Below are 26,212 nucleotides of genomic sequence, written 5' to 3'. Positions count from 1 at the left end.
GCCTCATGTTGGAGACCATATTAATTAACGTGACTTTAAAAGTAAGTTTGACTTGTGTACTAATACTTAATGCAAAGCCTAAAGGAAAAGCAGCTCGGTGGCAGTTCACACTCCCACTAAAGATGTGTGCTTAAAATGTCCACAAGCTTTCTCATCCTGTTGACTTCTCCGAATACTTTAATTGTACTTTATGCTTCAAATCTGTTGCTGATATTTTTTTTTCCTTCTTCTCTGTTCTCTTTCAGAAAGATGAGGTGTACCTCAACTTGGTGCTGGACTATGTTCCTGAAACAGTATACAGAGTTGCCAGACATTATAGTCGGGCCAAACAGACACTCCCTATGATTTATGTCAAGGTAGGTAACTGATAGATGTGGTTAGATGAACAAGGTTATTATAGGAATAGACTCTGTGAATGCCTCTTTTCTGATATAATTAGTTTTCTGAAATTTTTAGGAGCACATACATCTTGAGGCAAGAGGGGGGAAAAATAATGATAGAATGCTGGAGGTTTAAAGCAAGCATTCCCTATTTTCTCACTTTATAAAAAATCTTGGAATGCGTGCGGGAGACTTTGGGGGGAGTGTTTTGGTTTTGAAGCAGCTTAGATAGAGACTGTCACCAGCCACATTAGTAGCTTTGGTTTCCTGAGACGATGGAGACACAATAATACAAAGGTCAGGAACTGAAAGAGGATGTCAGGAAGAATAATGTTCTCTTATGTTATCTTTGCCTTTTTGTGGCATGTGAGTAAGAGTTCACGTGCTTCTGTTGTGGGCATGTTTTTGTCCTCACTTAAGACGCATTGTCTCTTGTCTTGAAAAGCCACATAAGATGCTTGTGTGCACATTGTAGCCTCAAAACCTCACTTTAAGTTGTCTGCATCTTTTACAAAGTGGTTAAAATGAATAATTTTTTTTTTTTTTTTTGTCAAACATGGGACCCGTCAGGGTCTCATAGTTCCATTTCACACATTGTGGTGACCACAGTCTACACAATAGTGAATGATCGTGTTTTCCCATGGCATGAATTTGTTAACATAGCATCCAGGTAACAGTCAATGGAAACTAGCAGCAAAAATTCTGATTTGTATTGATTTCTCCAGATTCCTCTTTGAAAGTGTAATGCTTAACGTGAGGGTGGTCTTATAAAAACTTCCATTTAATTGAAAGAAGATGAAAGTTATGGAGGTGAAAGCTACAAATAGTAATTATCCCAATAATGAAATGTTGTGGCATAACTGTTTCTGCATAAGTTGTAAATGGCATGTCTCTGCAATAGCCAGCACTGATACCTGTTTTCAAGAAATCACAGAATTTTATCATCTGGCAGTTACAATTTGTACTGCAAGGTCACTCTGTTTGGTCTGTTGGTGGAACAGCATGTCTTCAGGTTAGAACATATTCCCCAAAATGTTAGCTTAGCTTTTGATAAATTGTTTATATATCTTTTGTCAGTACTCTTGTCCTAATTGCTCTTCATTATGGGAACTTGGGAAAAATTGTCCTTACTTACACTTTGAGAGAAAATTCTGTTTCAACACTTTGATCTTGCTGGATGCTTGGGACTTTCCGTTCCAGGTAGCCTGCAAGGCTGTTATTTTTCTGGTAGGGCAAGCCTTTCTCATAATCCTGGTTTAAAAAGATCGTGATACTTTGATGTCATTAAAGCTTTTGCAATTTTTCCAGACATCTTGGCTATGCAAAGTCCAGATATGTTCACTTCTTATTGATACATAGGCAGGCAGAGAGCTACTCTTCCCAGGGTAACAAAGAGAATGTTAAAGAACTGCAGAGAAGCTTTTCTAGTAATCTTTTTGTTATTTTTTACTTGTAACTTCTAACATTCTGTAAGAAATTATTGGAAGTTTTGAGTTTGCTGTGTGGAGATGAAAGGCATACTTTCTAAATCCTGCATGCGTTGACTTGACTACTCAAGTTAGAGCAGTCTTTTGCATTATTTTGCAATACACTTGCACAATACATAGTTAATGTGGCTAGGACAGGCAATTCAGAAAACATGTTTGCTTGCTTTTCTTTGTGCAGAGTTGTGGTTTTCAGAAACAAATATGAAAGCTAAAGACCTAGAGCCAAATTTCAAGCGATTCTCCTCCTGCTCCTATCTTCCCTGCCAAACAAACGACAAAAAACAAGGGAGAGAGAAAGTGTAAAGACAAAGATAGTGGTGAAAGTGATGTAAACATGACCTGATATCAATATCTAGCAATTGCACTCGGTTTTACAGACTGTTAAAGGTGAACTGTAGACAACGTGCTTAGAAAATGAAAGCGTGGAGGTGCACCTCCAGTACAGTGTGCTGCCTGTAGCTTGACTTTAAATAGAAACTTGTAGGGGACACAAGAAAGATAGCAAATAACCTGACAGCCTGTTGTCAACCTTGAAACAGGGCTTCATATGTCTTTATGAGTGTATATGCTATACAACCCTGATTGTATCCAGCACCTCTTTATTCTTCATAGCCAAAAGTATGTAGCTCCAGCAGCTGGACATCCTCCCCATGCCCTACAATCTTGCCTTGTGAAGCCCCTTGGCTTCATAAAATCTCCCCTTGATGTATTCATCCTTGTTAAGGGGTTAGCCAGCCTTGGAAAGGGGGCAGAGAAAACTCTCCCTCAGCATACTTGTTTGCTGTGCCTTGCATAAAATTATTCTGAACAGTTGTTTTTGTCTGCCTTCTCTTTTTGCCCAGAGATTTGAAATTAAAAAGAGTCTGTCCCTTCACCAAGAGAAACTGGGAGATTCACTCAAGTGACAGGCTGAGATACTACCATAGTCCTTGGGCAATGTGTAATATGTTGTTAATAACTTCATCTGCTAGAGGGTTTTCTTTGGGGTTTTGGGCGCGCTTTTTTTTTTTTTTTTTTATACTTCATTTCTGTGAAGAGGCTGATTAAAAAAGCAAACTGAAACACCTTTATTTTGTTTGGGTTTTATGACTACCGTTATTTATAAATGTTGAAAAGCTGACACAATTTTCTTTTGGAATTGTGCTCATTTTTGAAAGGAAAAATGAACAAATCTGAACTGCATGTGTGGGTATGTGGCAAAGGGTGGGTGAGGGGAGGTATGCATATACCTTGCCCATCTTCATAGCACTAATACGCATTCAGCAGAGTCTTCAAATTATTTTGGTTTTCTTCTAATAAGAATTTGTGCTAAATTTACCCTGTTTTGACTGGGAAAGCATGCCTTATGCAGTGTTTCTGTGTTACAGTTGTACATGTATCAGCTGTTCCGGAGTTTAGCCTATATCCATTCCTTTGGGATCTGCCACCGGGATATAAAACCACAGAACCTCTTGCTGGACCCTGATACAGCTGTTCTAAAACTCTGCGACTTCGGAAGGTAAGCGCATCTGTGGCCTCAAACCTGGTGAAAAGAGCTTCCTTCAAAGTGAACGTGGGTGCAACTTTGCAAAGAAATCCTTTGTGTTCCTCAGAAGGGCTTAATTTGTAGTTTTGAAAGAGAAATCACTGATATTCTATTTTCATCTTAAAATGAGTTCATGTGAGAGAGGAGGGGAAAAAGAGCTGGGAAAGGATATCAAGAGGGAGGGAATCTGCCTGTTATTTATGCAGATATTAGAAAAATAAAATAAATGCACTGTCACATAGGGAAAATACTGTGCCATGGAAAACCGCAACCAAATATTAGGATGAGATGTGTTTGGGGAAGAGAAAACAGGCACAGTGGCATAGTAACTTTAAAAGGCTAATGTTACACTTTATTAGTCTAATTGTATGTACACTAATTCACTCAATATTTCAAATACCATTAGAGGCTCAAGAATCAGAAGCAGCAGTTCTAATTGAAGCTCTTAAATAGTGGACAGTTGTATCCTAGTTTCTGATAGCACATTTATTTCCAGTATCCATTCAAGTGAATCACCCTTAGAGTCCAGCCCCCATCTTAGAACTGATACAGCAATTTTGGGAATCCACACTGAGACAGGAGAAAGATTTCTCCCTGGGAAAATTCAGTCTTTAGATTGTGCTATAACTTTGCAGACTAAAATAGTTAAGGCATATGTGTGAGAGGTCATGGAAGCTGCTGTTGCTAAATTTGCTTGCCCATAGCGATTGGGAATGTCAGATGGTGGTTATTCAAGCAATGCATGGTCATGCCTGGTGGCTCGAAAATCTCCTCGGCTCTACCTCACCAGTGTTGGAGCAAAATACGAATCACATTGAAACTCCAAAGTAACAATGCGTTAAAAGGTGGACTTCCTCTGCATTAACAGTGGGAATTTGTTAATTGTAACTTCTATATAGAAAACAAAAAACTTGAGACTTTTGTTTTCTTAAATTCTTCCAAAAGTAGTGGTTGGGCTAATACTGTAGGTTAGATCCTTTGTGACTGATCTCTTGTGGTATGAATGAAGCCTTCATGTTAATCATGAACCATTAACATTTGACTACAATGGCAAAAGGGTTTTTTGTTTGTCTCTTCATACCTCTTTTGCCTCATACCACACTCCCTTAAACAGCAGAGAGCCAGAATATTCAGATGGCAGTTAAAAAAAAAAAATAAATACTCCAAATTCTGGTGAGTATCCAGAGCTTTTGAACCTTAAAAGGTAACTGTGTTTGACCTAACTGTATTCTGTTCTCTTTTTCTTTGTAAACAAACCTTTGTACCTGGTAAAAGATAACTGCCATCCAAAAATCTGACCCTATTTATCATCTAGATTGTAGTCAGAATTTCCTTTGGTATGTCCAGTATAAGGTAGCTGCTTGATAGATCGGACTGATCTCATAGTAAATCATTGAGTCTGTGGCTTGCATCAGCTTAGAAGAACATGGTACTTTCGCATTTAGAAATTGGGGGTGGGTGAAGAGTGCCAAAGCTTAATGGTGGGTCTGCACTGCAATATTGTAAAACTATTAAAACGATTATTGTTTTGTTTCCTTTTCAGTGCAAAACAGCTGGTTCGTGGAGAACCTAATGTCTCATACATCTGCTCTCGGTACTACAGGGCACCAGAGTTGATCTTTGGAGCCACCGATTATACCTCCAGTATAGGTACGTATGTGTATTTATTAAAAATCTATACCAACTGCATGAATGTTTGTTCTGTAATTAAGTGTAAAGGTTTCCAGAGATCTCAGATATAATGCCCAAAGGCAGAATTTTATTGTAAATGGTCAGGTACCAATTCTTAACAAAATACACACATTTTTAGACAGCTGCTGTGATTTCGACAGCAGCTCTTGAGATTTCATTGTAAATTATATTAGGAAAGGGGCTTCTTTAATGTATGGAGAGACATCTGATTTCAAGGAAAAAAAAAATCAGGTAATTTTGCCATTTAGTTTAAAAGTAGGTGTGAGATCTCAAGTCAGAAAAGCATTTGATGAACCTGTAAAGGTTGATTGTAGAAATACCAACTACTGCTTCTGATGTGCTGTGATTTAGGCACAAATAATTCCTTAACTTGTTTACTTGGCTTTAGTAAAGATTTTTTAGTGGGAGGGAAAATGGTCTGATGATTGGCTTTAAGCTCTTGACAGTTCTAATATATTGTGTACAGCAGTCTTTCTGATTCAGCTGATTCTGTTAAGTTTTGCTGTCCTTTAGTCATTAATTTTGAACACGAAGAAGACTTCTTTCTAATACCTGGCACGTAGCTGTGTCATGGAAATGTTAGGAAAGCTGGAGGGTTTGGCAGAAGTCAGGGAACAGCCGCATCAGCCGCATTTTCTTACAGTGGAGTCCTAAGAATGAACAGCAAAATGAAAAATCATAAAAATGAACAGCAGTGTGTTGGCTGGTGGTGGATAATTTCTTCAGTTTTTTAGTCAAGATATTCTCTGGGCTGCTTCTGAGTGTTAGGGCTAAAGAGATGAAATTTGGCTCTCGGGTTCCCCAGTATTGTGCCTAAGCATTTACCTTGCTTATGGACTTGAGTCTTTTAAGCAAGGTTTAATGTGTTGAAAAGGATTTAGAGATCATGATCGTGTCTTGGCAGAATATGTTTATAACCAATTAAAGTATGTTTACAGTTCTAACTGGTGTTAAACTCAGTGGCTGGCTGACTTGTTCCAGCTCTGCAGTTCCCTGAAAAAGAAACGTTCCTGAAGACTTACGTGATCTTGCTCCTTTTTTTTTTTCCATTAGTTATTCTTCAGTATGTACTGTAGCAACACTTGGGTATCTCCCCAGGAGTTTAAAAAAAAAAAAAAAGTCTGGTGAAAGTAATGGCACAATAAAGATGAAAGGGCGGATCTTATTTAATGGTTGGCTGCTGCCAGAAGTGACTGCCTCAGCCCTATTTTTTCCTGCCCCTGCATACGTTAGCTCTCACAGTTTACTGTTTAATATGCCAATTCAGCTTCAACTGACAAGAGACTTTTGGTTAGGTTAACTTCCTGCTACATTAGTGAGTTGAATCATCACTGCAGTGTAGTCTAATAATCAGCAGAGCCCAGGTAAAAGCAAAGTGGCGGGAGCTGGTGAGAGGGAGGAGGCTGATCCTGGCTGACATCTTTTTGCCAGCTGAGAGCTAATAGATTCGCTCAGCTGTGTTATCAGAGTGCACTGGGACAACTTGTTTTAGAGGATAACTGCATAAAACAAGTATTTTAGGTGTCACCAGAGGAGGCTGCTTTATAGATAACCCTGTGAAATGTCTCTTGCTCCAACTGTATTACTCTTTAACTTCTTTACAGACCCTTTTTGAAGTTGCTCTTTTCTAAAGTGACAAGTCCATTTTTCCACTTGCCAAACCCATCATGAATTTCAGACATTGTTTAGACTTTCTCATGCCCCCCCTTCAACCCTCTCCCCCAAGCTCCTTCTCTGAAACTTGAATGTAATAGCTTGAAGATGAAGTCCAACAAATACTTCTTCATTCCTATACTTCCCTCCCTCCACTTCCTTCTCACAGAATCTTTGCATTTGGGAGCTGAGAAGTAATAAAATGCTTTCCCAAACATATTTTTCAGTTTCCCAGTGTTCTGCAATATATTAGAAATTCTAGGGGATTAGTTTTGTGATGCTGCTGTTTCCAGTGGTGGTAAATGCCAGGGTATTTCTTAGTTTTTGATAAATAGGCAGCAACAGCACTTAATGAGAACTCTTCCCCATTTCACATAGGGTTGCTCATCCAAACTCAACCAGCATTATTTGTACACTAACCAGACAAGCACAGATAGGTTTCTTGAGAAAGAAAGAGGAAGAAACATTTAATTAAGAGTGTTTTATCCATAGCTCTAAGTACAGGGAACTGTGAAATGCTTCAATATTGAAAAAAAAAAAAAAAAAAAAAAAAAAAAAGTGGCCATGCTTGTGTTTTTTCTTGTTTTCTTCTGAATTGTTAGCACAACAGCCTTTACTTGCTGTAGTCTTTTTCTCTATATAAGAATCCACTTGTGCATGTGGTAAGAAAAACTGAGCTTACATGTAAAGTAGGGACCTTTACTCTTTTGTTTAAATATACTATCTTAAAACTACATTAAAAATAAAATCAGTGAAGTATATGAAGCTGGAAAGTGGTTTAAGTAGAACTTGTTTGTACATTATCTGTGAGACATCCAGCTGTTTTCCTAAGGTTTTTGTGATTTGCCAGCATTACTGCAGGGCCTACGATTGTAACATGCTGCAATATAGTAACTATTGGAAGTATTTGTGAGCAAGACATGCTTTTTGAAGCCTAGGCAGTGACACTGGTGGCCCAAGGCTGACAGTACAGCCAGCCTGCATCATGACGGTTTCAGTAGTTAGTCATCTTCTTTAACACTGTAACTGGGAGTCACTTTAGGCTAGTGGCTTCATTTACATTGTCTTTTAACACAGGAATTTGTTCTTGCGATGTTACTTGCTCTTCGGTGCAGCAAAAACTTAAGTTGGTTCCAGGATACGTCTTCATCCTGGATGTCACAACAGAACTGTAAACTGGCTTTTAACTTCTAGGACCTTGATTATTTCATCAAAGTGCATGACTTAAATTCTAACCCAAAAGATCCCTTTAAAAGTAATTCATAGCCAGGACTAGTGTTTGTTACACTTTTGTGAAGTACTGCATTAGTTCTGTATTTAAATATATATGATAGTAAGAGTAGCATCAAAACACATTTACTGCAATTAGTGCCTCTGTGTGCCGTCCAGCAGACCTGGGACTATTGTTAAAATAACGACCTGGGAAATTCAGGTTTTTAAATAGTCCTTGTTGCCAAATAGCTATAAATCCAGGCCCATAATGTCTGCTCCTTACAACTTTTAAGGTGTTTTCAGTGGTCAGGTACCAGCATTCATGTCACTTCAGTGCCTTCATAGCATGTCTAGGCCTTTGTGCACCTTTGACCATGAATTCTGCAAGTGTGTGCACATCCCTGAGGCTTGCTAGGATGGCATGTAGTTTTGTTCCTACAGCTGATTTTTCCAGAGTATTTTTTTGCAAACCAAGCCCTTCAGCTGTGCCTTGATGGTGTTTTGGCTGAAGCTTCTTCCTTGCAGGTCTGTGTGCTACACCATCCCAGAGTGTGTTGTTGGCCTGCTGCTGGCTGTGCTGGTCATAGGGGTGCTGCTACCTGCTGAAAAACCATGTGATGGTGGCCCGTGTTCCCCTACAACATCCTGGGATGAACACAGGCACTGGAACAGGGATGGGTGCAGATGTTTCTGTTGCCACGTGATCCTCTTTCATAAATAGAAGCTGTGCAGTTAAGCTTTATCTCCATAACGTACATTTTTTTTCTACTAGGTTAGGTGATGAGCCAATGGAGGGCTCACCAGAACGTGGTTGTTATTCTGGATAGCAAGGGTCTGCTGGTCTTGGCACATTTTCTCTGTCGCTGCGCTGGTTGGAGTTGAGAGCATTCCATAGGGAACATTTATAGCCACTGGCAAGGAAAGATTGATCTCTGTGTCTGTATTGCTGGCTTCTCTTGGGGTGTCCAAAAATAAGTGTCATCAAGTTATTCATTCGCTTGCCTAGTGAGTGCTAAGACGAAGGGAGAGAGTATTTCACCTCAGCAGTCTGGAGCAGAAGCTCCTCTGGAGGTGTGTGTAGTCGGGCTATCTCAGAGTTTCTTCTGAAAGAACCATCACAAGGTGTGTCCCAAACCTGTTGCCAAATGATGAAAAGTATTTGTCTCTGTCTCAGGTGACAATTTCCAATGCTGAAAATAAGCATGGGCATTAATTAACTATTCTATCACCAGTCATTGTAGTTTCATCTCTTGATTGCAGAAGAATAGATACCTGTTTATAGCTTTTGTTCCAAATACTGGAACAAGCATGGCTTTCCAAGTGTTTTTAGGTTTCAACCTTATTCTGTCTCCATAATCTGTGGATCTGTGGTGGCTTGATTTGCAAAACTTGCACTAGCACAGATGCTACAACTTTGCTCTTGTTCTGACATCCCCAGAATTGTTCAAAAACAGCAACAATGAAAAGCACTTTGGGGCCTGGCATTTGGCAAACTACAAGCTGCTGATTTTATGACTTCCTAGGGCTCCTTTTCTGACTCCTGATTTCTTCCCTGCTAGTTATTTCTACAGTTTCCAGAGCAACAACTTTGAGTCACCTCCAAGATGGAGGAAGTCCATCAAGATCAAGGGATAGTGAGGCGGAGATTAACATATGGGGGAGGGGGACACGACACACACGTAGAAGGGTAAATGTATCCAATAAAGTGTCAGATAAAGGAAAGTTCTTCATTTGTACTAAATGGATGAGAGCAGGTTCAACTTCTGGTTTTTTCCTCCCCCCTTCATGTCCTCTAAATAACGAGTTTAGAAGAGCTAGAGCATAATACAGTGAACAGTGCTCATGGCATGAAGAAGAGGGGGAGCTTCTCAGCTTTCAAAGGCAGAGCTTGAGATCACAAAAATGAAATTTGTGGACAGGGTATTCTGTCACAGACAACTGGAAATGGCATTGCTCGCTTGTCAAATTAAAGCAAAGGAGTATATTTTGGGGGTTGTCCTGCTGGATGCCTCTTCCTGAACAAAAGAGAAATTTTCCTTTTCTTACCTTCTCTAATGCTGGAATGGCATTCAAAAGCAAATGAATTCTACAGATTATATTATGAGACAAGTTAATATCCACTTAACAGCTGTGAAGATGAAAAAAGTAATAGAAAATTTAAGAAAAGTTTTGTAGTATAAAAGGTTATATGAATTTGTGTGCTTAAATTAGTGCAGGTAGTTCATGTGATAATGGTATTTGTCTAAGTGTTCCTCAGTCTACAAAAGTTATGGCATTAGCTGTTATTATAATGTGTGAAAGCTGTATGAAATAAGATTATTTGAAGGTTGCTTTTGGCTGGCAGTTGCATTTACTGTCCATGTTGTTTAGACTATATTTCAGAAAGCTGTGAAGAAAGTAGGCTTGCCTACTTTCCTGTACTTAATATTAATAGCTTTCAGTATTTTCTCTTAACGTTTCACATTGTCCCAACTAGTTTGGCATGAGGATGATTTGTTGACCTGTTTTCTGTTAAGGTTCTCTCTTATTTGTTTTTTAACTAGTTTAAAGCATGTGAATGATAGTGATATTTCACCTGAAATAAATTGCACATATTAAAAAGAAATAGTTCAGAAAATGCTTCTCCTCTCATGGGAGTGGGTGGTTATACCACAAGCTTGTTCTGAAAGATTATTAACCTGTAATAGTTAGCTGTGACCTGTGCTAAGGCAGAAAAGGGTCTGGGAAGGAGCAATCAAAAACTAGTATTAACTATCTTGTCACTTCTCAAGTAACATGTCTTTAAATACAGGATCCTAGTACATTGTTTACTTCAGACTTGAGAAATGTTACCATCCAAATTTGGAAGATAATTTTTAAAATTACAGATTCAAAGGGAGAAAGAATAAGGCCAGTGGTCCCAGAGCCAAAGTTTAGTCCTGTTAAGGTTGATGGCATAAATTTCATCAAGTTTCAGCAGAGCTGAAATTTCCGGGTTTCTGCCTTATTATACGCTGCTCACCAGACTTGTATAAACACCTATGTAAATGGTGTTTTGTTGCCATCTCTGCTTGGAGCTGGTGAAATTAAGCCTCTGCTCTCTGGCTTTCATCGAGGATGCTTCAAGGGTTTGTTCACTTCCTTGCCCAGGGAACATTGCTCAAGTCCTAATTTGAAACTTGGTGAAATTACACTCCTGGGAAAAAAAAAAGTTGGTGATTTTGGAATGCCTATAGCTTATTTCTATGTGTGTTTAAAGTGTTAGCAAGAAAAATCAAGGAAAATTAAATAGACTTTTAACAAGGCATTAAATCACCCGATTTGGAAGATTTTACTGTTTCTGATGGATTTGTTTTATGTTTGATGGATTAAACCCATCACGAATACAGCTGATATTCCTCAGACTTCCCCAGCTATTTCCTCATGACCTACATCCTTTCTTTTTCTCCTCTCTCCCCCTGCAATGCCCTCAACTTTCTCATACACATTCTGCTGCTTCTGCTCGGCCTTATTGGTTGTGGAAGGACCTGCATGCACATCCTTCAGCTTGTTTGCGGATGCAGTTTGGCAGGGTGGGGACAAGCCCAGCATGTCCCACAGGAACTGAGCCCTCCTCTCCTCAGCAGTCATTCTTTCCCTGCTGTTTCTACAAAACTTCTGTAATAAAGTTGAGACTTGTGCCTTTCAGCCTTATCTGAAATTGGCTGGTAGAGAGCAAAGGCATTAAGAGAGACTGGGAAAGGATAAAACTGCAGAAATCCAACTTCATGGAGCAGCCAGACCAGAAGATTATTTAAAACCGTTTTAAAAAGTTACAGTCTAATTTGAAAAAAATCATGGTAGTGTAGTTTCAGAACTTTAAAAGGAAGTGAATTGTAAATGCTGTCTTACTGTCATGTCAGCTTTGGGTTTGTGTATATTCTGTCAAATACTTTTCCTTCCCATATATCATTTCTTTTTTAGTGCAAAATAAGGATTGAAGTGCTAAATAATAATTATAGTTTTGGGGTACCACTTGTACTGTATACTCAGTGTGAAGGACAGCTTTTTCAAAATCTTCTAAGGTGTCTTTAAATAGACTTCTAAGTTACAGTACACTGCTTAGTACATTTAATCTGTTTCTTCAGTACTTCTGAAGAAATCTATGCTATCTCTTGTACTGTTGTGTAATTTCCTATAAACCCAGATTGCATGGGATGACATAAAAAGTGATTCTTTTAATCATCTTTTTGTGGTATGTGTTGGTCCGACAGCAGGAGCTGTCAGAGTCAGACATTTAGCAGTCGGATGTAATTAAATGTTCTTTACATGATGCCTCCTTCATTTGTTGTCCAAAAGAGATCTTGGCACCTTGGTGGCCATATCAAATTTTATTAAATATGACTAAAAATATCAAAAAGCATAATCTGGTATGTTTGCTTTGTTGAAAATCAAGGCTCAATCTTCCTTTTATTTCTGGTTGCTGTTCATATTGTAAGTAGTTACTTTTTAGGATAAACCTTGATGGTGATGTTGTACTAAGACATTACATAAAAATGCATCCATTTGACTTAGAGGTGAATGATTTTGAAAGCTACGGTAAATGAGCAGTGCTTTTTATCTACCATATGTTCCAATTGAACTATGCCTTTCTTGAGAAGAGGAAGTATTTTTGCATAGCCCCTCTCTCTTTCACTTAGAAATGGGGAAAGGAAAAGTCTGTTCTAACTTGCAGATTATTTTGTTATCAGTCTTGAATTCCTGAAAGTTTTTTTAATTATTTTTTGCATCAGTCTCTAGTGATTGTGACAAAGTGATAATGGACTGTTTAGAGAACTGTCAGAGATGTTTTCCTCATACAGACCTTTAGCCATAACTGACAGTGTTGTGTATGTCCTGCTTCCCAATAGCATCGTTCAAATACACTTGGGGAATAAGGATCTCTGTCATAGCATGTGTTATCTCAGGTTGGAACAGGCCTGGGGAGGTAAATTCTCTGGGTTTTGAGTTATGGTGACGCTACTGTGGAGGGCAGGAGGGGCTGTTTGGGGCAGGGGGAGGGGAAGAGTTACCTTGTAGAGGTAGGCGAGAGTTCAAAGAAAGATGGGTGGAGGGGGATTGGGTTTGTTCTTTTCCCTTTTGGGACATTACAGTATTGTAAGTTTTATAAATCTTCCATTATTGCTTATTTGAAGTTAGATTTTATTGTAGGAATTCAGATACACATTGAACAAATGATGACTTTTCTAGAAAACCTTATAGTCAATACAGGTTTTTTGAAGAAGCAGTTATCTCTGCATCTAGGCGCAATACTTCTGCCGTGAGCAGATTAAACTTCTGTATTTGGTATGCAGTTATGGCAGATTCCCACAAACATCTGCCTTTGCTTCATTTGATTTTTCGTTTCAATTAACTATGCTTCATGAAGAAAATGCTATGTTCTGTAGTACGCTTAGATACGTTCTTAGGTTGCTGTTGTAGTATTTAATTGTCTTATATGTAAGAGATACACCTGTAATAGATGATGAAAAGTTTCTTCATGTAGAGTAGCAGCTGCTAGTGACTACTTGTTGCATTTGGTATATGTATGGAAACTAGTTGATGACTGCTTCTGTGGATGATAGATCTGACCTGATCTGTGATTTGCAGTTCTGTTGTCCAGCCATGTTTGCAAATGAAATTGGGATAAAGATTTGGTCTTGATGTGACTGAGTTAAGAGAAGCTGTCTCCCAGATCCCATAATCATCATGTGCTGCAGGATACAAGTAATACTTGCAGTGCTGGTTTATCTGCTAGTGTATATATGCTTTCAATAGATGGATAAAAAATTGAGTCTATCGAACATTCAGACACAGTAAAAACATCAGGCATTGTGGTACTTATGCATAGTTCATGATTGATGTGATTTAAAAAACACACAGGGTTTTGGGAAATCCTTAATTTTCAGATGGCAAATGTTCTCAGGTCTCTTCCCTACATATGTAAGTTTTAATGTCAATATATTACGGCGTTTAACATTATTTTCCAGTTCCTGTTGTCTCATGGTTTGTCTTCTAAGACTGTCCACCATTGCTTTATGCCAGATATCTGTGTTTTCTAGATAAATGTTTAGGAGAGGAATGTGGGGTTTTTTATACACAATTAAACATGACAAAGAATAAAGTAGCTTAAAATTGCTGGGTTTTATATAAATGGTCTAATACGTACCTTTTACTCATACCTTTTACTTTCCCCTTTTTAGATGTGTGGTCAGCAGGCTGTGTATTGGCTGAACTGTTACTAGGACAACCAATCTTTCCAGGTGACAGTGGCGTGGATCAGTTGGTGGAAATAATCAAGGTATGGAATTTAAGTATTGTTTTGACTGCTTTATTCCTTGGGAATCAGTGTGAAAACATAATTGTTAGAAACTTGTCAATGTACATATTCTGTCACCATTGTACAGGGTGTTGCATGTAAACTTGTGTTTGAAAACACTTCTCATGCGTTTTGGAGAACTTGATAATCTTTATTTGCCCCTCTTGCAGTCATGCATAATAAGATACCATCTTTCAGTTATATAGGTCTTTTCCCTCTTAAAGAATTGCAGTTTTAGTGTGTTTGGAAATAGCACTTACATACTGAGCCAGTATTTATTAATGTGTGATTTTCATTCTTTAAGAATCTGGCTCTTTTTCCTTTGTTGCATGAAATTAGTACTTGGCTTTGAAAACAGTGCTATTAAATTTCCTTTTGCCAGATTCTTCACATATGTAGCCTTCTTCTCTTCTTGCTTCCTTCCACCTCTTTGAGGTGAAAGGTGAGAAAGGGCACTCCTTTTTGCAGATGGAGAATCAAGAAATGTAGGGCAAAGGTACATTCCACCTGAAGAGTCTTGTTTTTCGGGTGAAAAAGACCTGATGTTGCAGAATACGTAACATTTTTATATCACTTATGTCCAAACACATCTTGATTGATTTCATTTGGTAAGCTGTGAATATGCTCAAATTAGAGGCATGAAGAATAATTCATAGATTAAAGGATTGGTGTCTGACTTCCCAGCACCCTAGTCTCCCCCGCCTCCTCCAACTTCTGCAATGAAGGAAGCAAGATTTCTGGAGAAAGCAGTATATTCCTCCTCTGAATCTATACTATGCACTTAAGATGGGTGTATTACAGAGGCTCAGTGCATGCACACACCGTTTGGCTTTACTGACTTTATCACCCCAAGAGGACTGCATTAAGAGAATCTCCTCCGTGGTTTTACCACTTAACTGCTACCTTGATGCATGTATATTTTTGTGGTGTGCATGTGAAAACCCCCTCAAACCCAACTACGTGGGGGTGGAAGAGTAGAACTTCCTACTTGCATCTGTGCTCTTTGCTGGAAGAGCTGGTGGTGTCTTTGTCCCCATCCTAATGCAGTATATGACACCAACAGCACCAAGTCGTTATCCTCATGCGTGGAGCGCATGGGCTGGTGAGGCTCATTGTTTCCGTGGCCTTCTCGATGGAGTATGCTCTGACCAGAAAGGCTCTCGCCACGACTCCTCCAGCCTTTGACCACGTAAACCTAGCTGCTATTACAGTGGGTTTCTGTCTGTCCTGCTGGAAATCCTCCAGTCAACAACTTTCCTCTGGAGGCTTCGTGTCTCACACCTACTTCTCCTGTGACTTTCTTATATTGCCTTTCTGCCGAGTGTATTTCAAGCTCAGCATATCCAAGTTGGGTCAGTTTACATAGGAAGCACTAGCGGAAAATTAGAGTTGCTGTCAGAAATAGATCTTATGGTGGCACAAGTGACAACTTTTTCCTTTTGAGAAGTGTCTTGGAGCAGTGTGCTGGTTTCTGCTACGCTGCTTTTGTGAGATGTGAAGCAGTCCCTGTGAACGCTTCAGATGGCCAGAGTTCCTGAGGAGTTTGTGCAGTAACCTGTGGCATTTGCCTTCAGGTGCTTTCAAAAAGTCCTGTTTGTTTCTTGATCTGTGTCTACAATCCCGAGAAACTATATCAAACAAGGTTTTCATAAATACAGCTGTTTATGTCACAATGACAGTCCTATAAGTCCTTCCATGGCTCAGTTAGAAATTTGAGAGTAGAGAGGCCTTATCAGCAAAACCATAGTGCTCTGCTTTACCATTGCTTTGATTTTCACAATGTGGAAATAAAATAATCAGGAAATAGATGTCCTCTCATTATTGACATGCTTGCCAAGATTGTGGTCTGGTTCAAAGTTTGCTAGAAGCTGTTACCAGTTAGACATGATGGAAGTAACTGTGAACTGATAATTTTATAGCACTTATGTGCTTCAGTTGTGATGATTCTGCTTTATCTGCACTTAAGTTGTATTGAAGCAGAGGATTAATTTAATAAAATTGCTGATAGCCTATGTACCATCTGTGGTTTCTTTAAATGGCACTACCATGAGAGGTACAGTAACTTTTATTGACCAGTTCATAGCTGAATACATAGTACTAGCAAATTAATGTTACTTCTCATGACAGCCAAAGGAGTATCCAGTATAAAGGCTTGAAATTCAGTAAATTATATCTTGAGATAATTATTTTCACCTCTGCAGAAACAAATTTAAGTCATTTCTTTAAATGTGGAAAGGGGGAATATTGAATGATCAACACCACCTGTGTTGTGTTGGGCTTTTCTCATTTTCTGTTAGATGTGTAGCCCCCTATGTATAGAAATTAAGTGAAACAAATATAGAGATAATTCCATTTTATAGTAAGCCCGGTCTCTTTAATTAAAAAGTTACAGTGCTGAGACAGTATGTTTTGGGAAAGTCTGAGAGAATAAATGCTGTAAATCCTGCAGTAGTAATCACAAAAAAAGGATGTTCATTGAATCGTTAAGGGAGTATGATGGAAAATGTGAGCCCGAATGGGTGGGTGCCATGAATATTTTTCTGCCTGTATATTTGTTACTGAGGCAGCATATATTCTCAAGGCACACTGGAAGAGAGAGTGAGTGCAAACTGCAGAAGAGAACGGTTTTTTGAAGACCTTGTCTACCAAATCTCATGTTGTGAAGTTTTATATAAACTATTAAGAAAAGCCTTGACAAATGGCTAAGGTTGAGAATATGGACTTATAATTGAGAACATTGCATTCAGAATCAACAGTAGTGAGAAATTGTCTAGGAAGCAATAAGGTGCTTCCCGTGTAATGCCATGCTCCCTGACAAGTATTTCTCATAGTGGGAGTAGAGGATGAACAGCATGTTTACCTCAAATTCCAAGTAATTTTTCCTCACCTTTTGAGAATGAGGAAAAAGCGGGAAGTCCTCAGTTTTCCATTCTGCCTGCTGTTGACAGGGATCTGTCCCATCTACTACACATCCCTTAAAAGTGACCAACAGTCAAATTGATTAGATCTGATTTTCAATTCTGCAAAGAAGTCATGAAACAGTCAGCTCTTCTCCACTCCCAGCGTGATGCTTAAATTCAACTTAAATTTGAAAGTTTAGCATAAAAACTGCAACCCGTGTTTATTGAGCGAGTTGGCTTCTGCAGCCTCAATACAGTTGAAGATATATAAGCAGTTTGGCAGCAAACAAATTGGCAGAAATGTTAAGTCTTGGGCACAACATGTAAAACAATAGATTGTACAAGATTTCATTTAGAATAGGATTAATTTTAAAAAATACTTTTATAAATAGTGTCCACCTCTTCCATTTGTTGCCATATAATACTATTGTTTAAAGCTTTCATCATAACAGACTTATTTTAATGCTAGCTCCAATGAGAAGCAGAGCTGTGGGATCTGCTGGTTGCTTGCAGAACAGCAATGAACTTTGTAGAAGGCTGAGGGTTGGGACCTATGAGCTGCTGTTTGATTAGCTCGGAGTCATGCTTTTCAGATAGCTTCTTTGGAACTGCATGTCTGAAACTTAGGGGCAGAGAAAATGGAGTATTTTAAACTCCCAAAAAGGGCTATGGTAAAAGAAATTTTTCCACACATTTGGAAATGCATATGACTTTCATCCTTTACGTTTACTTGGTTCCACTGCAAGAGAAGGCAGTTTGGAAACTTTTCAGCTGGTTCACATCAATTCAGGATGACTGAATCACAGTCACTCTTGTAGCATTTTAACTGAAATAAGTTTTTCAGTTGTCTCTTTAGTTGCTTACTCAGTTTTGCTTATTCTGAGTTCCTTTTACAACACAGCGATTGGATGCTACATCTGGGTATGAAGACTTTGCATTAGGCTGGAGAATGACTTAAAAATGGCATCACATTAAACCAGGCCTCCCTTCTCGTGCAGTTCTTAATGACATCCCCTCAGTAGCTGTGTTCATGAAGATAGAACTTCTGTGATACGTCATTTGGCACGGCTTGTCCTTCCTACACGCTCTGTGCCCAACATCTTCAGTCCCTTACTGCATCCAAAGCATTTTTGGCTTTTGGCAGATTTTGAGTCACTTTCAGCAGCCTTCACATAGTTTCATTTCAAGCAGTCTTGGAAGATCTTCTCCATCCAGTTGCACTTTGAGTTTCTCCAGGCCTATAGCAAACTGCTTCAAAAAACTGTGCTCCTCTAGAACCACAGCATCACATTTGTGAGAATTAAAACACAGTCCCCTTCTTTTTATGTTGTTTTTCGCTTGTTCCTGTTTCTTTAAAGACAGTCTTTCCAGATGTTCTCAAGCTGGCAGGGAATGAGAGATCTTTGGCCACTTACCCCTGACAAAATGATATTTGATATGGGGAAATACTGTCTTGGAGCTTCAGCTGAAGAAATAATTTAACCCAAGTACATTCTTCTTGAATACTTACACTATTACAGGAGAGAAATCATGTGCTGTGCTTTTTCCAAAGTTTGATGGTGACTCTTCCTCCTTATTTTTAGCTCTTGCTAGCTATTCCAAATGTTAGGTTATCGCATCGCTGGGAATATCTCAAGTTGGTAACCTGATACGTTCATTAAAATTCATGCCCCTACTGGCTTTCGAGTGACATCTCTTTCAGAAATGTGCTTAGTTTCTGAAGCAGGAGCAGTGGCGGTGTGGATTTCATCAGTGATTGCGTAAAGAAATTATGTATGAGTAAACGCTACACCTTGGAGCAGTCATATAGTCCTGTCCCTAATGGCAGGGTGAAAACTCCTCCTTTCAGCAGCCCAGAAGGGTTGCAGTTGCCATTTCTCTATTTAAAATGCACCATGCAAGTGGGAGACCGCTCACTACAGCTCAAAAGAAGGAGCTCTTAGACCACTAGACTTTTCTTTTTTTTTTTTCCCCCCCGAGATGTGGTCAGGGCAGACTCCGTTAAGTCTCCAACCCTGTGCACACAGTTTGCAGTGCAGCAGTGGTGTCTGCAGGACTGCTGTGCCCCCTGTGAAAGTTTGGGAGGTTGGGAACATTCCTGCTTTCCCCGCTCTACAGCACCCCAAAACCATTAAGGGAAAACTGGCTGGGTATCCCTCCCCAAACTAAAACATCTTCAACCACAGTTCCTGCAGACAGTAGATACTCCTTAATCCCCTTGCAAAAAGGAATCTCAGAAGTGTAATGATTTTGTTTCTAAGATAATTATATCTTCTGAAAGGTTCTCTTTTGTACCTTCCCTCTATTTCCTCAAAATTGGAAAAAAATAATCATCTCTGTCAGAAGAATGAAGCAGCAATAATTATCTGAGCAGCCCTGGGACACAGGGAGGACAGCATCTGCCAATCTGCCTTGTGTTGTCTTTACCAGAAATACTTTTTCCATATGCTATGATCTAGAGTATGAGATGCATCAACTAACTTGTGAAAACTGCAAAAAAGGGTTGTGGGGTTTTTTTCCTGTTTGCTTTGGGTGCTTTGGTTCCTACTGGACTGCGTGGTTATTTTTTGCACCAAAACTGGCATTTTATGGTAATTTAGGAGAAATAATAAAATTGTCTTCCTGTAGTTTTCCAGGTTAGAGGGGGCAAGAGGACAAGAAAATGCATTAAAAGATGAGCTCAGTAGTATCAGGAATCCTATCCATGTGTAACTTTTCGGTCTCTGACAGTTTTACTGAGCCGAATGCTAAGTATAGACTGCAATTATAATATATGTCTCATGCTCAAATGTCAAGATACTATTTTGGGCTCAGTTTTTGAAATAAAATAAATTCAGTTGCACTAGTTAATGGGGAGAGAGGAGCCATCCCTTCCAGGAGAAAAAGCAGTAGGAGAGCGAGTTGTATTTTATTGGATGTGGTCTTGTGCTGAGGACCTGCCTGCATCTGACACGGGCTTTCACATGGGTCCTCTCTCCTCGCCCCTAAGGGAAGTCTCCCAGCACTTTTTTTTCCCTGATGCATGTCCCCCTGCATTGTAACTTGGCTGTTCCTGTGCCTCATGTAATTCGTCACTTCCATTGCTTGCAGGCAAACAGTGTAAAAAAAAAAAAAAAAAAAAAAGTCAGTGGTGACAATGGGTTTCTTCCTATTCCTGACGTATAGCTGCTCTTGTGTTTGCGAATAGAAGAACTCTATATTTAGTTGCCTTTTGTTTGACAAAAGAGTGTTTTTGAAAGAAAATTTGTATAAAATGGGTAAGTTGCTTTATTTTCTACCACAGACCTCTTGAAATACTATTTCAAAGCTGACCTGTGTTTACTGCTTGAGATGCCTGCACTGTGAATTTTTTTAATAACTATTTGGTATACCTCTCAATTTTCTGAAGAGGTGCAGACATGTTTGCAGAAGTATTAATTATGCCATCTGGTAAGCCGTACACACCAGACTTTCTGGAGCATATTTCCATGTACACTTGTGTGCATTTTCCTAAGGAGGATCACTATACTGCTGTAACCACAACTTTCTAGAGGTTTCTGATTTAAATAACCACCTTCTCCCCTCTCTAGTTCAGTCATTACCAGTCGGAACTTCTGAACCCTCAGTGTCCCTATGCTTTTACCTGATTTTAGTATTTTGGTGACGGTTTAGCAGTAACAATGGTTGTCCGAAAGGGCCTTTATTCCACTGGGGTTTGTTGAGACCTTTGCAGTTTCCGCTTCCTCTGGTGTTGCCACATTGCAGATTTGGTCATAAATCAGTGCAGTTTTGCATGGTGAAGCCAGGTGTGGGTGGCAGCTGTCTACTGTACTGGGGTATAACTAAGGTGTCTTTTGGAGGTGAAAATCATTCATCTTTTTCTCCTATGAAAACTTGATTGCAAAAGCATAAAAAGATCTTTGTGCTGTTTGTAATTAAATTCAGGGTTTATTTCAGGTTCATAAATCTCCCCTTCTTGTTCGGTGAGGTTAACATTATTGCGAGCCTGTAACTCTTCTTTTAATTGCTTGAGATACATACCATTACCCTGCCTTCATGAACCCTATTGCTCAAATAAAAATTATTTGGGGAGCTTCATCTATTACAGATAAATGTCAAGGAAAAACTTTCCAGAAAATACTTGTGAAACCTGTTGTGTTTAATTTTTGTCTTAAGAGAATAAGAGCAATGTCTGTCTTCTCATTCTTTAGTTAATCTTAGTAGATAATGTTTCTTTATTTTTATTTAAGTGGTGATGACAGTTGAGAATGAAGAGCAAGACTAGTTGACCTGTTGTCTTCACTTTCAAGAAGATCCCTTGTAGTCACACATAGACCTCTTTCATTCAAAAGTTTAGTCTTCATTCTAGACAGAGTTGATTCCATCAGACAACTACATTTTTATTATTCTATTACTTACTCTGATTTGGTTCTCTTTTTTTTTCCTTTGTTTTTGTTTAAAAAAACACCAGCTTTTTCCTTGACAATCTCACTTTTCAAAAGAGTGTTCCCAAGAAGTATAATAATATGTGCTACTGTGCATGGACCTGAATAATTTAGAATTGGACCTTATATTTCTTAAAAACTCTGACCTTTGCAAGATCAGGGGAGGTCTTACAAGTGTACAGAAGTTCTGAGGAGAATGTGCAGAAAAGAGAGAGCAAGACTCTTCTCTTTGGCATCCCATGACAGAACAAGAGGCAGTGGGCACAAACTAAAAGATGTGAAATTCAGTCTGAAGACAAGTAAATGGCTTTTACTGAGATGATGGTCAAACACTGGAACCTGTTGCCCAGAGAGGTTGTGGAGTGTCCATCCTTGGAGATACAGGGAAGCCATCTGGACATGGTCTTGGGCAACTGCCTCTTGCTGGCACTGCTTGTGCCAGGGGGGTTGGACCAGATGACCTCCAGAGGTCCCTCCCAACCTCAACCATTCTGTGAAATCTCTCCCCAAGGAACATCTGCTCCATAGTACTTTCAGTTGGTATAGCAAGAGCAGCTGTTTCATGGAGTAATTCTGCCAAACATGTGCAAAATAATTTATGCTTCTCCTTTGCATTTCAAACGGAAAGAGCAGTCACATACATGACTTTTTTTAAAAGAAGAGGTTTGCCCAATTTTTGCAATAGCTTAAATGATTGCTGTTACTCTCCAAGGTTACTTGAGTGTATTCCTAATATACTGAAAACAGTGTGAATCAGTGAAGTACAATTTCAAAATCACATAGCAAACTGCGTTGGGGGGTGGGGAGAGGTCCACTACAGGACCTGTTCCAGATATGTCAGGTACTGGTACAATTTTACAGTTTATCCCTTTATTCATTCCACACTCTGGATTGTGATTTGAATTTGACACAGTCTTTAAAACTTCCATTCTTATTCCTGTCTACTTTCCTTTCCTCTTTGTTTTTTGTTGGGTTTGGTTTGTTTTGGTTTTTTTGCTTTGATCTGGCTGCACTACAAATTGAAAGCACAATCTGACTTTACAATCTAGAGAGAACAAAGTAAATACATGAGTGGCTAATATAAGTCACTTTTCCTTTTGTACAGTTATTTTGTGTGTCAAAGGCTGCTATGTAACTGAAAGGTCAGGCAATCCTTTCTTTCAGCTAGTATGATCCCTCTTCAGTACCTTATTTTCCAAACATTCATGAGACCTTAAGCGCTGTTGCTTAGATGCCTGTTGCTTGAGTTGCTCCCCCCCCCCATCATCTGGAGTTACAGCTGTGTTTTTAGTGAAATGTATGAATAGACATTGTCTGTGGGCCCTTCTGTGAAATTGTCCTTGCCTATCTAATTTGAATTCTCTCTGATGCTATAGGCAGTCTTTAAATAAAGATACTTGCACTGTGTAGGCTCCTGTTCTGAGCAGCCTTGTCAACTGAGCCAGTTTGCTGAATTTTGGCTATATATATATATATATTAAAAAAAAAATCTCCTCTTTGCCTCTTCTTAGTAAGGCTATTAAAGGAATTTTTGAGGAGGAGGAGGGTAAAGAATGTAAACATACTTTTTTAAAAGACCTGTTTATACTAGGGAGGCCTGAAAACTTAGCCTTTAGAAATAGTGGGAGAGCAATACATGTTATGCATAATTTTTCAGGAAGTTAAACTAATCAACAAAACTTCCAAGGTTTTGAAAATGGCTTTTATCCTGAATTGGGATGAAAATAATATTTGCAGGTGTGAAATCCCCTCATCTTTCAGAACTGGGAAGCTTTGAGAGCTGCACCGTCCTGGTGGGCCGGACAGCTGGGTTTCTGGGAGAAACCAGACAGAAAACCCACAGGGAAAGGTCATGTTTTCCTGTCAAATCTTTTTTTTCTTTGAAAGTTGAGCAAAATGTATGAAATCCTGCAAACACCCGGTTTTCTATCACCTGAGCAAAACCAGCGTTTTCAGACACGCACAGGAAAATCTTCTGCCAGCTCTGAAGGTAACCCTTGGCTTTTAGAGTAGGTGGGATTTAAATCCTGGTTAGCGATGGGAAGGTAGGAGTTAGGTGATCATTCATTTTGTACAACTTGTCATTTAAATCTGTTATCTAAGAAGCAACTGTCTGAACAAGTTGCAGAGTTTATTTCCTCTGCTGCTGCTGTTTATTTAAAAGGTTGCTTTGTGGGTAGCTATTTTAGTTCATGTTGCACACAGCTCATATTTTAAATAATAAAGAGATACCAAGTTCCTTTCATAGTACCCAATAATAGTTTCTCTGTTGCACAAATAATTAAGCAGCAGTTAACTTGCTCTTTTACCCCTTTACCTGACTGTAGTGTGCATTTGTGTAATTTCCACTCTTCTAACAGAATGAAAATGTTCACAGATAGCAGAATATGTAACCAAATACTTCTTTATCAAGCAGTAAGATAGACTGCTAACGTCATGTTGTAGATCATTTGTTTCCTGATGGTGACAGTACAGTCTGAGATGAGGTGATAACATTATGCTAATCTGTATGACAAGAGATTTGTCACAGGGCAAGAATAGTGTGGCTACAGAGTTCCTATAGGAAGGTGAACCTGAGCTCAGCATAGAGGAGCAACTCCTCTGCCCTCATCCCTCCGCAGAACAAAAGCACACCGAGAAAACAACAGGATTCCTTGAACATGCTTTGCAGTTTTTATATATAGGTAGAAGGAATGGCTCCCTTATGCTTGGTGCTAACTGAACACAGAGCACTAATATCGTATTGTCCGTCTTATTCCCTGACAGGATTTCCAGAATCCTTTCAAAATCTCTCCACCCCTATAAAAAGATGTGTGATTGTGTGTTACTTCTCGTACAACTACTTATTTGCATGTATAAATAACATTGTGCAGATTCTGGGAATGAGGAATATAAATTTGTAAAAGTGAACCAGGCAGGGGTGGTATGAATTTTAGATGCTTCCAGGTTAGGTTTAAATTAAGTTTATCTTCCATGTGGAAATACTGGGGTGGGGAACCCACCACCAAAACCCACACGTTTTGACATGGAGGTGCAGAACCTGTGTGGCTCCCCTCAGCAGTTACTGGCTGATGTTTTAAGCTCCTCAGGGGGATGCTGTTAATGACTTGTAAAACACAGTCTGTGCTACTGGTTTGATCCTTGATCAGCCATATGCAGTGAGCTGCAATCCCCAGATGTGTTCAGCAGTACTAGTTTATAACAGTCTTGACTCTCTTTCCCTTTGAAATAACGCTAACTTTGAGAAAGATGCTTGCATTTTGTGAAAAACTATAGAAGATAATTAAATTTTGGACACTGGGCTTGAAGCATGAACTGAATTGCCAGCAAGAGACTACTGAGGTTGGAGCAAGGGCATCAAAAATGATGGAGGGACTGGAGCATCTGTCACATGAGGGGTGACTGCAAGAGCTTCGTCTTGTTCAGCCTGAGGCAGAGAAGGCTCAGGGGGGGGTCTCATCAATGAGCATAAATACCCAGTGGGAGGGAATGAGGGAGCAGCAGCCAGGCTCTTCTCAGTGGTGCCCACTGACTGGGTAAGAAGCAGCGGTATAAAGTAAAACACATGATATTTCATTTGAATGCAAGAAAATGCTCTTTTTAATGTGAGGGTGCATAAAAACTGGAGCAGGTTGCCCAAAGAGGTTGTAAAGTCTCCTTCTGTGGAAATGCTAAAAATCTAGTATTGGGCAACCTGCCTCCAGCTGACCCTCCTTGAGCAGGGAGGTTGGATCAGAAGCTCCCAGGAAAGGGAGGTCCCTTTCAACTGATATGGTTCTGCAAAAGTTTTGTAGGTTTGTTCTCAACACTGTATTAACTTTCTAGTTACACAGATTGACTTCAGTTGTCTCAATATGTGATATGATTGTAAAACCGTATGAATATGAAGCATATCTAAGCAATTTGCCTTTTTTTTTTTTTTTTTTACCTCTCATTTCTAGGTTCTGGGAACGCCTACAAGGGAGCAAATTAGAGAAATGAATCCAAACTATACTGAATTCAAATTCCCTCAGATTAAGGCACATCCATGGACTAAGGTGAGTGTATATGAACTGAATAATAAAGACATGTGAGCTGAAAGTAAAAATTCAAGGAGTGCAGTTGTTCAGTGCCTTGGTGTCTTTCAGTCTAAAGTGGGTGCCTTTAACTGAGCTGGGACCTGGTAACTTTTGATGTAGATAAGGAAAAGAAGGTATACTGTAATATACACTGCAGTATCTATTGGTCTGGGGTTTTCTGAGGCTGTCTACAGCTGGGTTTGGTTTTTTTAACAATGGTGTGTGTGTGTTTAGAAGACTGCAATATATGTAAATCCTGTCATGCTATAAATTGATATGCGTAAAAGTTACCTACAAATGAGAAAGTGTTCCAGTGATACATATGACACTTTTGTAATGCTGTTACATAATATGATGAGGGCTGACAGTCACTTTCTTAACTGGTTCTCTCATGGAGGCTATTATGTTTGTACTCCTATAGATGTGCTGTTGGGGGGGGGTTGGTTTTTTTGGGGAGTTAACTTCTTAAGACGTACTGTTACCTAGCTTTTACATGCAGACAATACTGTAACCTCCATGATCAAAGAGGAAGCTGCTAGCATTGAAACAAATACATTGCCACACA

At 39.2% G+C, this 26,212-nt stretch overlaps 1 protein-coding gene across 1 annotated transcript in view; it reads left to right on the top strand.

The window, feature by feature from the left end:
- The window catches only part of GSK3B (glycogen synthase kinase 3 beta), a 94,292-nt gene that overhangs the window by 42,043 nt on the left and 26,037 nt on the right, over positions 1-26,212 (top strand). Inside the window, exons 4-8 of the mRNA XM_026847066.1 lie at positions 246-356; positions 3,235-3,365; positions 4,936-5,042; positions 14,150-14,247; positions 25,531-25,626. Of these exons, the coding sequence (XP_026702867.1) occupies positions 246-356; positions 3,235-3,365; positions 4,936-5,042; positions 14,150-14,247; positions 25,531-25,626 (543 nt within the window). The remainder of the gene's footprint in view (positions 1-245; positions 357-3,234; positions 3,366-4,935; positions 5,043-14,149; positions 14,248-25,530; positions 25,627-26,212) is intronic.

Source organism: Athene cunicularia, assembly GCF_003259725.1.
Source record: "Athene cunicularia isolate RWA chromosome 1 unlocalized genomic scaffold, athCun1 chr1_part1, whole genome shotgun sequence".
NCBI lineage: Eukaryota > Metazoa > Chordata > Aves > Strigiformes > Strigidae > Athene > Athene cunicularia.
This window is presented reverse-complemented; position numbering and strand designations above follow the sequence as displayed.